The following is a 14,681-nucleotide window of genomic DNA, read 5'->3' on the forward strand; positions in this document are numbered from 1 at the left end:
CTAACATATTCCCTCTGGAAATATAGCTGCACTGTCTCAATGGCGTTTGATAGCCTAGGCCTAGCCTCTGAGTGTGTGTAGATTTACCTTAAGGATGACTTCATGCTTTATTAGTATTGACATTCAGCCCAGAAATGGCATGTGATCAAAAAATAAGAGCATTGCAATAACAATAATGACGGAAAAGCTGTACTACAGGAGGAGAGAGATGTTGGATCAGCCATTATATAGAAACATTCCATGTCACTGTTCCAAGTTCATTATTGATTCTCCTACCTGCAATTTCATTTCCCTAAATGTCCGAACCTCTGGCTCTACGCACATCTAAAGGTAGACCCAGTGTTGCTACCACGATGCCTTTTCCCAGCAGTAAGGTAGTAACTATTTCTCAGAAGTCTTTCTTCCCCGACTCCTCATCTGCTTTCCATTACATGACAAATTAAATTTGGGTGGGGATGATCTTAAAAAAAGAAAGTACTAATAAAAGTGGTTTAGATTATATAACCAAATAGCAAGCAGAATTTGAAAAGAATTAGCTTTCATGGAATTAAGCTCTTTTTTAGAGAGAAAGATTACTCTGTTTTTAAAGCACCAGCTCCATGGATGTGTCTTATTTTCAGTGTGTGATTAGGACTGTCGTGTTACAGTGTCTCACATATCAAAATGACTACGTGTGTGTCTGGTTTAATAAGGCTGTATGCATATGGCTATGAGCAGGGAATGAAATCATATAGACTCCTATTGCTCATTTCAGTGGAGAAAAAAAAAGATAACTTGAATCATCTCATAATATTCATGCATATCCTAGATGTTAATTTAAATGGAATCTCATTATGTCTGCACATCTGTTACGTTATAGTTCTAGTAATATTTTAGTTAAAAAATACCAGAGCTGCTGAAGACAGTAAGTCTTGTCAATTGAGCAGTTTTTGTGAAAAAATACTCTAGGAATGGGAGCTGAAATGTTACATTTTTGTCAGCATGTTTATTTATTTGTTTGCTTACTTATTGAATTGCCTCAGTATTGGATATTCTGGTCCTTATTAGTAGATGATGTTTTTTCCGTTCTCACTCTCATCATTTAATACATTTAATATATTTAACATGTACCAGGAACAAGTTTGTGGAGTACTAAGTAGGGCTTGTAAATACCAAAAGATGCATAGGCCCTTGTCAGTCTAACGTGATTTATTCATATATTTCATATTCTTCCTGATGTTTTTATTTATGGTTTAAGGTTTTGATTCATTCTTTCAATGATACTACTTTTTGGGAAGTACTATGCAAAGTTCTACCGATACAGAGCGTAGGAAAAAAAGATTTCTGTGTACTTAAGGAATCTTTATTTTTGCAGGAAGGAAAGCATTAAACAAAAGTTATATAATCCTTTTTGAAAAAAAGTGATGCATTTTACAGCAAAAAAGTAAAGAATATAGAATGCTTCACTGGGTGATCTGAGATGACTATGTGATCAGAGATGACTTCTTTGAGATAATAGTATTTAAGCCAAAATTTGATGAATCAATAGAAATTAGTTTGGGGGTTGAGGTAACCAATCATCTTGGTTTGCCCAGGATAGGAGCTTTCCCAAGACACACAGTCTTCGATGCTAAGAACAGAGAAGTCCCAGGCAAACCCGGGACAAGTTGGACATTCTATTTGGGATTGAGAAGAGCAAGCAAGAAAGAAGTATTTAAGGCAAAGGGTACAGTGTATACAAAGTCCTGAAGGCAATAAGTGACTTGGTAAATGAATTAAAAGAAGACGAAGAGAAGGTTGAAGAAGGGGGTAGATCCAGATCACATAAATTTTTTTAAGCCATGACAATAATTTGGATTTTATGCTAAAATCATTTGAAAGCCATTAAAGCAGGAAATGACAAGATTGCATTTGCATTTTGAAATAATCATCATGCCTATAGTAAAAATGGATTGGAAGGAGAGCAAAGTTTATTCAGGGAGATCAACTAGGAATTAATTATCACAACCTGTGACTGGTAGCGCATTGATGTCAATGATGATAAAGAGAAGGCAATGAATCTGAAAGTTATTTAGGAAATGTAATCTTAGGAAAGAATTACTGGATACATAGTGTGAGGGAGAAGAAAGTATAAAGGATGATTGCTATATTTCCTGCTGTTGTCACTTAGAATGTTTTTGTATTAGCGTGTACATATTTAGGATTTATGTCAGCTAGACTCAATCCACTGTAAATGTCATTTGTATTGTAAATTGTATGCACCTTTTGCTTTTTAGTAAAAATTGTAGTCCCAACTTATTTACATAAAAACACTTTTCCCTCTACAGCCACAGGAAGGTTATCTGATGGTACAACAGTTTCAGTACCTAGGATGGGCTTCTCATCGAGAAGTGCCTGGATCCAAAAGGTCATTCTTGAAACTGATACTGCAGGTGGAAAAGTGGCAGGAGGAGTGCGAGGAAGGGGAAGGCCGGACGATTATCCACTGCCTGTGAGTAGGGCAGCTCAGCCTGGTATTCACGGGGCCTTCGTGCTTATTTTCTCATTTTCAGTGTTAAAGACTATCTGACTTGCATCTTATGGGCCTCCCATAGATGTTATTTTTAAACAGTCTTCCTGTCTCATCAGTCTATAATTAAGTTTATTTTGTATAATTTCTAAATATTATTACATAGCTATATTATTTAGACTCTTTGGAACACTACTCTGAACAACTTCTGATTTACACAGTTTACAAGTATATCAGAATCTCAAGGTCTAGATTGCAGCAATTTATGCCTATAGCATATTCCTAAGTATAAGCCACTGATCTAATCTCATCCTCAAGTTTTCTTCTCTCTGCCTTGTACACATATAAAGCAAAATGAAGACACAAATGGAAAACAATTAAAAATACAATCTTTTGTTTTCCCAAACATACGTGATGGTGTGACCTGTGGTGCTGCTGTCTAAAATGCCTTTGCTTTCAGAAATGGTGGTGGACGAAGTGGCATGTTCTGTGCTATCGGCATTGTCGTTGAAATGGTGAAACGGCAAAATGTTGTCGATGTTTTCCATGCGGTAAAAACACTAAGGAACAGCAAGCCAAACATGGTGGAAGCCCCGGTGAGTCACAGAACATTAAACTTGGAAGGCATTTTAGAGATTAGTTAGTCATATACTTACTTATTGATTTGACTTCACACACACATAGGGAATCAGATGTGAAAATGAGACGTTGTGGGGACTTTGCTGCCTAATTAATGGATTGCTGAACATCCCCCTCTACCCACAATCACATATCACATAAACTGCTAATCATGAAACTAATTTCATTTAATACGGGAAATTCACAGGATTTTTTTCTGTTATAGCTAATAAATATTTGCTGCAGTAAACTTTACTAAATGGTCCTATAAGAATAAATCCTGTATCAAGTGTATGTCTAAGGGATATAGGTTTCATCAGTACCTTAGATACCAGTGTTTTTAAAGCGCAACTGAAATTTAGATTTGTCATTATCTGTAATTCTTCATTTTCTGATCAAATTATAAATGGTTAAACTATCATTGTTAAGTTTTCAACTTTTACCAACTATAGAGGGCAGTTCATACCATGCTACTTGAGCTTGCCAAGGCTCATAAAGTCAGAACATAGCTTGCAAAATAAGATCTGATAGATACATGTGTGTGACAGTTCATCTAGGTGAAGCTGTATGCAGAGTAAGGAAGTTAAACTTACCTAACACATTTTACTTCTAAAAAGACATATCTGTGGGTTAAGTGTATGTATGTACATAGTGGGATCAGGTTAGGAGCACCTGTGTAATTTATGCTCACAGAAAAGTAAACCAGAAAAACCAAGGCATCATTGTTGCTTGCCCTACATTTATCAAGATGATCAGATAACTAGAATGAGCAATTCAATAAACCTTTAAAGTATTTCACCACTTCCTGCTCATGGATTGCTCACACAAGAGTTGCATTGCTTCCTGAGACAGTATCTGAAGACTTAGGTTTAAACTGTTTCACTTTTACAAGCGGTACCAGACTTCCACCCTTTCTACAGGTGCCCTTAAGCTCCATCTCTGCACCACCTCATTCGCCTGGGTTGTTGCAGCTGTCTACACAAGATTACACTGGTTTCGACTGGGGTGCTGGCTGTGGAGATGAGAAAGGGGGATGAATTGGAGGGATTTTTTGAGGTGGAACTCTCAGATCGTCTTAGCAACTGAATGAATACTGGTTATGTCTTTAAACTCTTTTCAGTTTGAAGATTTCTTGATGTAAACTCTGCCTCCATTTTTCAGATCAAGTCTTAAAATCATCAGTGGGATCACTTCTGACTGCAGAATTCAACTTTTACCTCCAAATTTAACTGATTTCCCACCTTTTTAAATAAAAATAAATAAATCTATGGTTAAACTCTGCCATTCTGGAACCTTCCAAAAAGTTACTATTTTCCTTTACATCCATGTCTCATGAATCCTGAACACCCCACCTCTGATATGTGTTTAATCAATGTTGATGATTAATCTAATGGGCTATGGAGTTTAGCTGACAGGTTTGGTGAGGAGATTTAGAGTGTAGGCAAAATTACTGGAGACTGTTTAAAGAGACATAACTATTTTGAGGCACATTTTGGTTCCTTGAATGCACTCCCACAGTGGTAGGTGAATTTGAAACATACCTACTTGGTAAATAGTGTTGGAATGATAAAGACCTCTTAAGAAAAGTTTCATTGCCCTAGTTCATTGCTGGAGACACCTGGAATTTCTCTTCTAAAATAATATGCATTTTAGACTGTTCTCCAGCCTGAATTTTACCCACTTGAATGAACTGAGTTGGGAATTTTTAAATGAATTATATACTGTAAGTAATAACTTATGGTATGGTCTCTGAATTTTTCTAAAATCTTATTATGAAGCAAGTCTATAGATGAGCTTAGAGGAAAGGCAGTCTTCACTCAAAAATTGTATTGCCATTATGTTGTCTTAAACATATAAAGGCAGCAGAAATAAATTTTCAGGTACAGGTAGGCTCAAAATTTAAAAACCACTGACTATTCTTGAAAATTGTCCTTAAATTCTCTGATGGAAGAAAACAATGCCAAAAATTAAGAACTTGAAATTGTGTAAAGCGCTGTTTAAAATGGCTGGCTTTTTTTTTTTCTCAAGGAAATTGTCTGAAATATATGGAGAAAAATATTTGCAGTTGATCACTGTAGCATTATAAAATAGAGGAAAAAAATAAAGGCAACTTAATTGTCAATCCATATGTTTGATTTTTATGAAAAGATGTTAAATAACATGGAAAAAGAATTGTAACAATGTTAAATTTTAAGTTGTATTTAAAATTATACTTTGAAATACACATAGTTATATTTATTCTAAGATAATTATTTCAACCATGCACAAAAAGAACTGAGCCGAACTAAGGTGATATTTTAACAATTTCTTCTGATGATAGAATTATAGCTCTTTTTCTTATTCTTTATATTTTTCTGTGCTGAAGAATTGTTCTGTAATGATCAAATATTACTATTATAATCAGATAAAAAAATTCTAGACATTTAAAAATTGATGGAAAATGTGAGGCAAAGATAAAATGTCTTTTTAAGATAAATTTCCTTTTTCTTAAATGGATCATTAGACTCAAGTATAAAATATGTATGCCTAGATATTAATCTTGTATATAGAAAAAATAAATTGTAATCCCTGAATAATCTAAATTGATTGTCAAGTTTCATTTGATAACTATTATTCACCATTAGTCTCTTTCTTAACTTTTCTCAGTCTTTGGGTTTTGATATCTTTCAGGAGCAATACCGTTTCTGCTACGATGTAGCTTTGGAGTACCTGGAATCATCTTAGTTGGGTGAGACTCTTTAAAGAGCGTCCACGAGGAAACCTGTTCATCTATTGAGCCAGCAGCTGTTGTACCTGTTACACTTGTGCAGAAAGATTTTAATGTGGGGGGTGGGAGACTTTTACATTTGAGAGGTAAAAGTATTTTTCTTATGAAGTTGTGTATCTTAATAAAAAGGACTTAATTAGTTTTTATTACTATATTAAAGCATCAACATTTCATGCCACATAAATTATATTTAATAAGAACCAGATTCAAATGAGAACTTATTGGTGTTTGTACAGTGAACATGCCACCTTTTCTCTCGTGGTTTCAGTAGAGCAGCTACCACATGTTGCATGAGTTCATACTTTCTACGTGGCATTTTTCTCCCTTTTTAAAATGAAAGCTGATGAATCTTAAAAGGAAAAAGAAAAGAAAAGCTGTGCAAATTCATAGTAAAGTTCATTTTTTATATGTTTCAAGTGTAGCAGATCTCTATATAAATATATAAATATATATAACTGGCTTATTTTCTTTTAATGTGCAATGATGGCTGGATCATTTAAAGTTCTTTTTAGAAAATAACATAAGCCAAAGACTCAAGTGTAAATATGTCTATATGGAGAAAGCACATTATATTTATTGGTTACTTACATTCCTTTTTTGATGGCTAAAATACTACCACCACACAATCATCTTTTTTTTTCTTGAAAAAAGCTTTTTCTTTAGCTGAAATCAATTGTAAACGATTTTTGTAGATTATTTTTTGTATGTTTTAGTGTAAGTAGAGGATAAACTTTTTATTCATAAACCAGAAAGCAATGTTCTTTATAGTGATTCTCTTGTGTACATGCTTGTGAATTAAGTTTGTGTAAAATCCCTTGGCAATTGGTCTTTTAATATAGGACCAAATTAAAACATTTTGCTGAAAATGTATAGTTTTTCACAATTTCATTAGGTAAATAATGGTTTGGCGATCATACATGAGAAATGTACACATTAAAAGGCCTTGCTGACAACTTGCACAATGTTGAACATAACCTTTAAGCATCATTTAAATTTTAAAGGAATTGATTTTTTCAGCGTGTGGCCCACCGCTGGTCAAGAAAACAAGATGGCAACATATATGCTTTCAGGGTCAAATTTTAGCAAACTGTAAACTGTCAGGGTGATAAAATGTTTCTCTTGATGTTTACATGCACAAGCTTTGGGTTCTGACTATAAAAAGTGTGAACAAATCAATGCCAGATTCCTGTTTTGCGCATCGTCATGGGATTCTTAAGTGAACCTTTCTAAATGTGGTCTTGTTCACATGCTCTGTGTAGCTGTAACTTCACATCATCAGCTTGCAGTTTGTAATTGACTAAAGCATTCCAGTGTCCTCTTTCTAGAGTGCCAGTTCATGACATGGTGCTTATAAAGATTTAATTAAAGTAAGAATGAAATAAAGTTTTTATAATGATCATAGTTACTGTTTGCACATCATTTTTTCCTAATGTTCATGCCTTCAGTACTAAGTGAATAGCTTATTCCTACACTCACTGATACAAGTAGGCCACAAAAACTCTATTCAAAATAAAACTATTCTCCAAGCTCTAGTTTCTTTTATTTTTATTTTCTTAATTGAATGCCAAAATATCCAGTACATGGAGGCAGAAAAGGCCTGGAGATTGACATCATTTTTTGTTTGTTTCTATATTTATCCATCTATGTAATATGTGTTTTCTATTTATGTATGTCACTATCCATTTATGTAATATACATCTTACTTTTTCTTATAACAAACATGACAAATAGTCCTTATCATCCCTATTTTACAGATGATGAAATGGAAGCTAATGAAAAGGTACATGATTTGTCAACAGATTCCTTCTTACTTAGCATCTATGTCTTTATCGTTAAACACATTGTTTCCCAAATGTCACAAAGATAGACAAAGAAAATTTGGAATTTCATTTCTGTGGTTCTTCATCAACTTTCTCTTAAAGTAGTATTATCCTCATGGGCATCTTCAATCTCCCATTTGTTATGTACTTTATTAGAAAACTTGTGTCTTTCTTTTGAAAAAATTCAGATAAAGCAACCTTTTCCTAGTAAAGCTGGTTTTCATTTAATCATGGAGGTATTTAACAAAAAATCCACAAACTCGCCCCAAATTTTTTTTACCCAGTTATGTTTACTATGTTATCCTATAGAAGATTCTGTTTCACTGTGCGACCCCAACTTCATTTCTACTCGCATGATTGCACCACACACCAGCAAAATCATTAAGAGCACTACTGTCCACAAAGCTCAGAGGTCTATGCAGCCCCTGAAATTCAAAAAACAAGAGTTCTCTTTCTTTGCAACAGGAAATTAAAATGTCACACTTGCTTTGTTTGCGCACCCATAGAAGCCACTTTATCAGGAGACAATGGCAGATGGGCTGCCTGTTATTCTCAAAACTCAAATTCAAAAGTTCATGCTTTATATATCCTTAAGGGGCTCCCCAGGTAGCCTTAACTATGCTTCCCCAAGCCCCCAGCCATGCCCCTCTGGGCAGACGTCCTGGGAGAGCTCTGCATGCTTTTCATTAGTTTATGGCTTCCTATTCCTAAATTAGTTATTTCTTAAATGGCTGTCATGTAGTTGAATTCTATAGACCTCCTTTCTATAATTATCACTAAGGAAATGTTGGAAGTGTGTGGGCCAGAGACAAACCAGCAACTGGGAATTTTTGAGTTTTAAAATCATTCTTGAAAATAAGTGTTAGCTCTCTTAGAGCTGTCTTCTAGCCTTTTCTGATACTTAGGCTTTGGAGTCTGTATTAGTTAGGGTTCTCTAGAAAGACAGAAATAATAGAATAAGTATATAAAGGAGTTCATTAAGTATTAACTTATGTGATCACAAGGTCCCACAATAGGCTGTCTGCAAGCTTGAGGAGCGGGAAAGCCAGTCTGAGTCTCAAAACTGAAGAACTTGGAGTCCAGTGTTCTAGAGAAGGAAGTATCCAGCACAGGAGAAAGATATGGCCAGGGAGGTGAGGTCTGTCTTGTATTTTCAGTCTTCTGCCTCCTTTATATTGGCTGGCAGCTGATTAGATTGTGCCCACCAGATTAAGGGTGCAGATCTGCCTTCCCCAACCCACTGACTCAAATGTTAATCTCTTGGCGACACCTTCACAGACACACCCAGGATTAATACTTTGTATCCTTCAATCCAATCAAGTTGACACTCAGTATTAACCATCAGAGTTTTTAGATAAAAGTGTTGCTATGTTGCAGCCAAATGATCTCTGACATTGATAAACATAACAGAGGATATTATTTTTTGCCTGGACATGGAGAGCCCACATGTTTCCCTCCACACTGATGTGCTCATTCAGTATTGATCTTACCACAAGAATCTCGGGTTCTGGGCATTCATGTTGTAAACTTGGAATCAGATAGCCAGTTGCTGCTCCTTCTCATTTCTACTGTCTTCCCAGAAAATGGTATGAAAGAAGAGGTTCTTAGCATCTGAACTTACTAGATACCAGTAAATACTAAAATGCAGGAGAGCAGTGGCAGGTTGTAGCTCAACGGGATATATGAGATGGGTAGTCTACTAGCTTTAAAGGACCACCTTTGAGATTTGCCTTTCTTTTTTTAATTTTTATTTTTTAATTTTATTTTTGGAATGGAGTTTCACTCTTGTCACCCAGGCTGGAGTGCAATGATGTGACCTTGGCTCACTGCAACCTCTGCCTCCTGAGTTCAAGCAGTTCTGCTGCCTCAGTCTCCCAAGTAGCTAGGATTTGTAAGTCCACCACCATGTCCCACTATTTTTTGTATTTTTAGTAGATAGAGGGTTTTGCCATGTTGGCCAGGCTGGTCTCGAACTTCTGTAATCCCAAAGTGCTGAGATTTCTTTTTCATAACAAAATAGCCAGAAATCAATAATCTGTCACATACCCTGGGTATATATACTATGTAATATTTACCCTGTGAAGTGTTTTCACAGGCAGAGGCTCCACATCCTTTCTAGATTTATTTCAGTGTTTTAGTAAACACCCCTATTTACTGTGGAGTCAGTGTGCTATTTCATTCAACACTAAGTGAGGATAGAAGGCAACTGGCTATGCCTTCCTTAATAATTTCTACTTGCATATTATTTCATAGTCTCAGCGTAGGGAGGTTTGGAGGAGTAGAGATATCTGAATTTGTTTACAACTCTGGTCTATTCAAGCAGTCTGCAGAGTATTAGAGTATTATTATATCTCTCTGAAACTAAAAAGAAAAGCTCTGTCTTGGGATCCACTTTAAGTTAGCTATAAGTGGCTTTCAGAATATAAATTCCCCAAAAATCAATGGAAATGTTGTAGATCTATATGACACTTCTGAACTTCCAGTTTCCTCCAACGTGATTTGAAATGCTAACTTGGAAGATAACAAACAATAGAGAAACCCTGTTGTTATCAAATCCAGAAAGACACCAATGGAGAGTTTCTAAACCATTGAAGCAAACACAGGTCCCTATGGAATATCTGAAAGCGCCCTCTTTAATATTAAGACTGTATTGAAACTAATCAACTACATCAGAATAAATCAGTACTCAATATTCTGTGTTAGATGTTAAGTATTGTCAATTATTTAATACAATTGGCAAGTCCATCATCATGAGATGTTATCTGTCATAAAATACCTTCCCCCTCATGCTCTCTGGGCAGATTTGTTTAGTCCTTTAGGTTATATTAGCCTTGATTCTGTCAGGAATAAGTAGCATTTAGGCCAAACGAATCCAACCCTCAGTACTTAGATGTAATCTATGCAGTCTATTCAGATGTAGAATATGAAAAACAGCAAAATCTAAATTGAGTCGCCAATACTTTCATTTATTTATTTATTTATGAGACAAAGTCTCACTCTGTCTCCCAGGCTGGAGTGCAGTGGCACAATCTCGGCTCAATGCAACCTTCACCTCCCGAGTCCAAGTGACTCTCCTGCCTCAGCCTCCTGAGTAGCTGGGACTACAGGCGTGTGCCACCATGCCCAACTAATTTTTGTATTTTTAGCAGAGATGGGTTTTCATCATGTTGGCCAGGCTGGTCTCAAACTCCTGACCTCAGGTGATCTGCCTACCTCGGCCTCCCAAAGTGCTTGGATTACAGGCTTGAGCCACCACACCCAGCCTCTTTTCTTAAATAGAAATTAGAATGTACAGATGGCCAAAAACCATGCGTGTAAACAATGCTGCATGGTTGTGGAGATAAAATCTAAGAAAGTAGAGGAAAAATATGAATGTCATGACATCCACCTGTTATTTGTTGAGAAAGGAGTGGGAAATTCATGCCTGCTAGACCAGCAGGAACCATGAGTGTGGGAAGTCGGCCACATATATTTAAGAATGGTCACTCAGGTCATATTATTACAACAAACGTCCTTAGCTTGTGTGTTTCCTAATAGAAATATTTTTTATCTCTACAAAAAAATTCTGCCTCCTGGTTTTATTAAAACACATGTTCCTACTGATTAATCTTACATTTTCCCACTGTTGATTCAAAAATGGATACTAGATATTCTGCCATCTTCAGCTGTACAATAAGAAACACAAAAATATGAGTGATGATAAATGGCACCTGCTGTTTGACATGGGGACAAAGGGAGCAGGGGGAGAGCTGACCCCACGGGGACTCGCAAGCACATTCAGCATCTGCAGCAGCACATACCTCCCAGCAGCCTTTGCTGCACAGGAATATGGACCCAAGCACGTCCCATTTCCCAAGAGAAGGTAGAAATCAAAATGTTTAGATTAATTGAAAATTGTTTGAATGTTGGTAAACAATTATGTTTAGAAATATAGACAAAAACAAACCTCTGGCCCAACTCTGTGCAGGACAAACAACCTGTCTGAAGGCTACACCTCCTGTGGTCGTATAAGAGCTGCAGGCTTCCAGTCTGTGACCTCCATTGTGGAATAACTGGCTTTACTGTTTTGACTTTTAAAAATATGAGTTTTAGCTGTCTTAAAATAGCTGTCATAGCTGTTTTCTATATTTGTTCTTTTTCCTATTTGCCGTATTTCCTCACGTTTTTCTGTTTTAAAAATACATACAGATGAATCTTGACTCCTAAGATAAAAACGAAGCAACAAAAACAAAATCAGCTTCTCTTTTTGCTCCTTTGTATTTGAACTAACTTCAGAAAAGCATGTTTCAGAAAATAATTCTCACATTTGACCTAGTAAGCACTCCCCCAGAATGATGACTAGGAAATAATTCTTCTGGAAATAATAGTATTGAGAACTCAAAAGGGGAGCAGTTGTTCTGTGAGTCGTGGGATGGCCAGAGCATTTTAGTCACAAGAGCAGAACAGCATCTGTGGAAGCACCGCATTTCCAGATTGTGATGATACCTGCTGGCTGCCATGGCAGGTGTAAAGCAGTGTGGGCCCTTGCCAGCTCACAATGGGAACCTGAACTCTAGTTTATAAATGTAATTACCTGAAGCACAGTCAGCAGACCAAAACTGATTTCTCTTCACCTTCATGTTATATTCTTGGAATGATAAAGTAAGTATGTATTCATTAATTACTTATTTTCCAATGTCAAGTTTTTTATTGGCTGTGATCAAATGTGGTCATGGAGGGGGAAAAAAATCTCATTTTGAAATTAGAGAATTGATTTTTTTCTCATGAAATTAAAGAACGTTAGATGGACATTAGAAATGATCTAGCCTCGTGCCCTTGTTGTTAAGGTTAAGAAATTAAAACCCAGTGAAGTCATATGTCTATCTGAAGAAGGCCATCTAGTAAATAGTTTAAGCTTTGCAGGCCATTGGCTTATGTTACCTTGTTGCCAGGAGACCTTCCCTTGAAGATTTGCTGAAGGAAGTTCTTCAAACAGAAAGTAAATGATTAAAGAAGGAATCTTCAACTATCAGGAAAGAAGAAAGAACAATCAATAGCAGAATTATGGGTACCTAAAAAAAACCTTCTCTACATGTATTTGTCTTATAGATCATTTTTGATTATTGAAACAAAATTCCAACACTATTTGATGCTCAATAAAATGATAGTTAAAAGTGGGAAAGGAAAGACATCTAAGTAGAAATAAAGTTTTGTTTTTGTTTTTGTTTTGAGATGGAGTCTCACTCTGTCACCCAAACTGGAGTGCAGTGGTGAGATTTGGTCTCACTGAAACCTCCAACTCCCAGGTTTAAGCGATTCTCCTGCCTCAGCCTCCCGAGTAGCTGGGACTACAGGTGTGCACTACCACCCTCTGCTAGTCTTTGTATTTTTAGTAGAGACGGGGTTTCACCATATTGGCCAGACTGGTCTCAAACTCCTGACCTCATGATCCACCCGCCCCAGGCTCCCAAAGTTCTGAGATTACAGGCATTAGCCACTGCCCCTGGCCAAGTAAGGTTTTTATACTTCCCTTGAAGTGGTAAAATACTGATACTACTAGATTGTAAATACATCACATGTTACAGTATAATCATCAAATAAACCACTGAGAAAAGTATATGAAAAACATGCACTATAAATGAATCAAGATGGAATCCTAAAACATGTTCACATAACCCGCAGGAAGGTAAGGAAAGAGAAACAGATGAATAAGAACCAGAGAAAATTAACAGAAAACAAATAAATGACAATTGCTGAAGTATCAATAATTACTTTAAAAGTTGTTTCTTTTAAGCCAATAAAACATGTAATTTGACATATTGGATAAAAGCCAACAACAAAAACCGTGACCCAACTGTATAGTATATATAAGAATCTCAGTTCATATTCAATGAAATGGGTAAGTTGAGAGTAAAAGGAAGGAAAATGGTGTACGCAGTGCAAACAGTGAATTAAAAAATCATGAGTAGCTGTAGTAACATCTGATAAAGTAGACTCATGCACAAATAAAATTACTACAGACATAGAGGGCGATGAACTATTGTTAACTAATCCACAGGACGACATAATGGTGCTAACTATACACACCAAAACGCAGAGCCCCAAATGCATGAAACAAAATCGGATAGAGATGAAGGTAGAGAAATCTACAATTATGACTGGAAACTTCAAACACGCCCTTTCTGCACCTGGTAGAATTACTAGTCAGAAAATCAGCAATGATATGGAAATCTTACAATATAATCAATCAACAGATCTAATTGATGAAATATAGAATACTCAACAACAGCAGAATATACTTTATTCAAATTCCTGTAGAACATTTGCTAAGATAAATTATATCATGGATCATAACATAAACCTCAACAAAACATATTTAAAATAATTCTATAGAGTATGGTCTTTGTCCATAAAGATATCAAAATAGAATTCATTAACGGAAAAACAGTAGGAATGTCTCTAAAATATATGGTAATTAAGCTATGCTTCACTAAGTAATTCATGAGTCAAGGAGTAAGTTTCAAAGAAAACTTTTTAAGAACAGAAGTGAAAGAACTGTAAGTATTGAAATTTTCTAAGAGGCAACTGAAGTAGTCCTGAGCAGGAAATTTATAGCATTAAATGCTTACATTTGAAATAGGCAAGCTCTCAAATCAATTACCTCAGAAGCTATCTCAAGAAAATACAGAAAGAAGAAGGAAAATAAAAGCAAATAGAAGTAAGGAAATAATAAATATAGGAGTTGAAATAAATGGTAATGAAAATAATAAAACATTAGAGAATATCAATGAAACAAAATATCATTCAAAAAAATACAATAAATAAATCTCTAACAAGACAAACAAAAATTAAAAGAAAGAAAATAAAAATTAATATCAAGGTTAAAACAGAACATCATTATAGATACTGCACACCTTAAAAAGATAGTTGAGTCAACCACTAGCCCATTACAGCAATCCCATTATACCCGAAAGAAAATTAATCATTCTGCCAAAAAGACACATGCACT

The 14,681-nt window shown here is 35.7% G+C and overlaps 1 protein-coding gene across 8 annotated transcripts in view; it reads left to right on the plus strand.

The window, feature by feature from the left end:
* PTPRK (protein tyrosine phosphatase receptor type K) overlaps nucleotides 1-8,351 on the plus strand; it is a 578,471-nt gene extending 570,120 nt beyond the window's left edge. For 3 of the 8 annotated variants that reach the window (XM_074397497.1, XM_074397498.1, XM_003932408.4), the window contains 3 exons: nucleotides 2,307-2,470; nucleotides 2,949-3,084; nucleotides 5,777-8,349. In XM_074397497.1, the coding sequence (XP_074253598.1) occupies nucleotides 2,307-2,470; nucleotides 2,949-3,084; nucleotides 5,777-5,830 (354 nt within the window). In that variant the 3' untranslated portion in view covers nucleotides 5,831-8,349. Of the gene's footprint in view, nucleotides 1-2,306; nucleotides 2,471-2,948; nucleotides 3,085-5,776 lie in introns of all 8 variants that reach the window. The other 5 variants (XM_003932407.4, XM_010342982.3, XM_074397496.1 and 2 more) reach the window with 4 other exon arrangements.
* Nucleotides 8,352-14,681: the final 6,330 nt, after the last annotated feature.

Source organism: Saimiri boliviensis, chromosome 4 (assembly GCF_048565385.1).
Source record: "Saimiri boliviensis isolate mSaiBol1 chromosome 4, mSaiBol1.pri, whole genome shotgun sequence".
NCBI lineage: Eukaryota > Metazoa > Chordata > Mammalia > Primates > Cebidae > Saimiri > Saimiri boliviensis.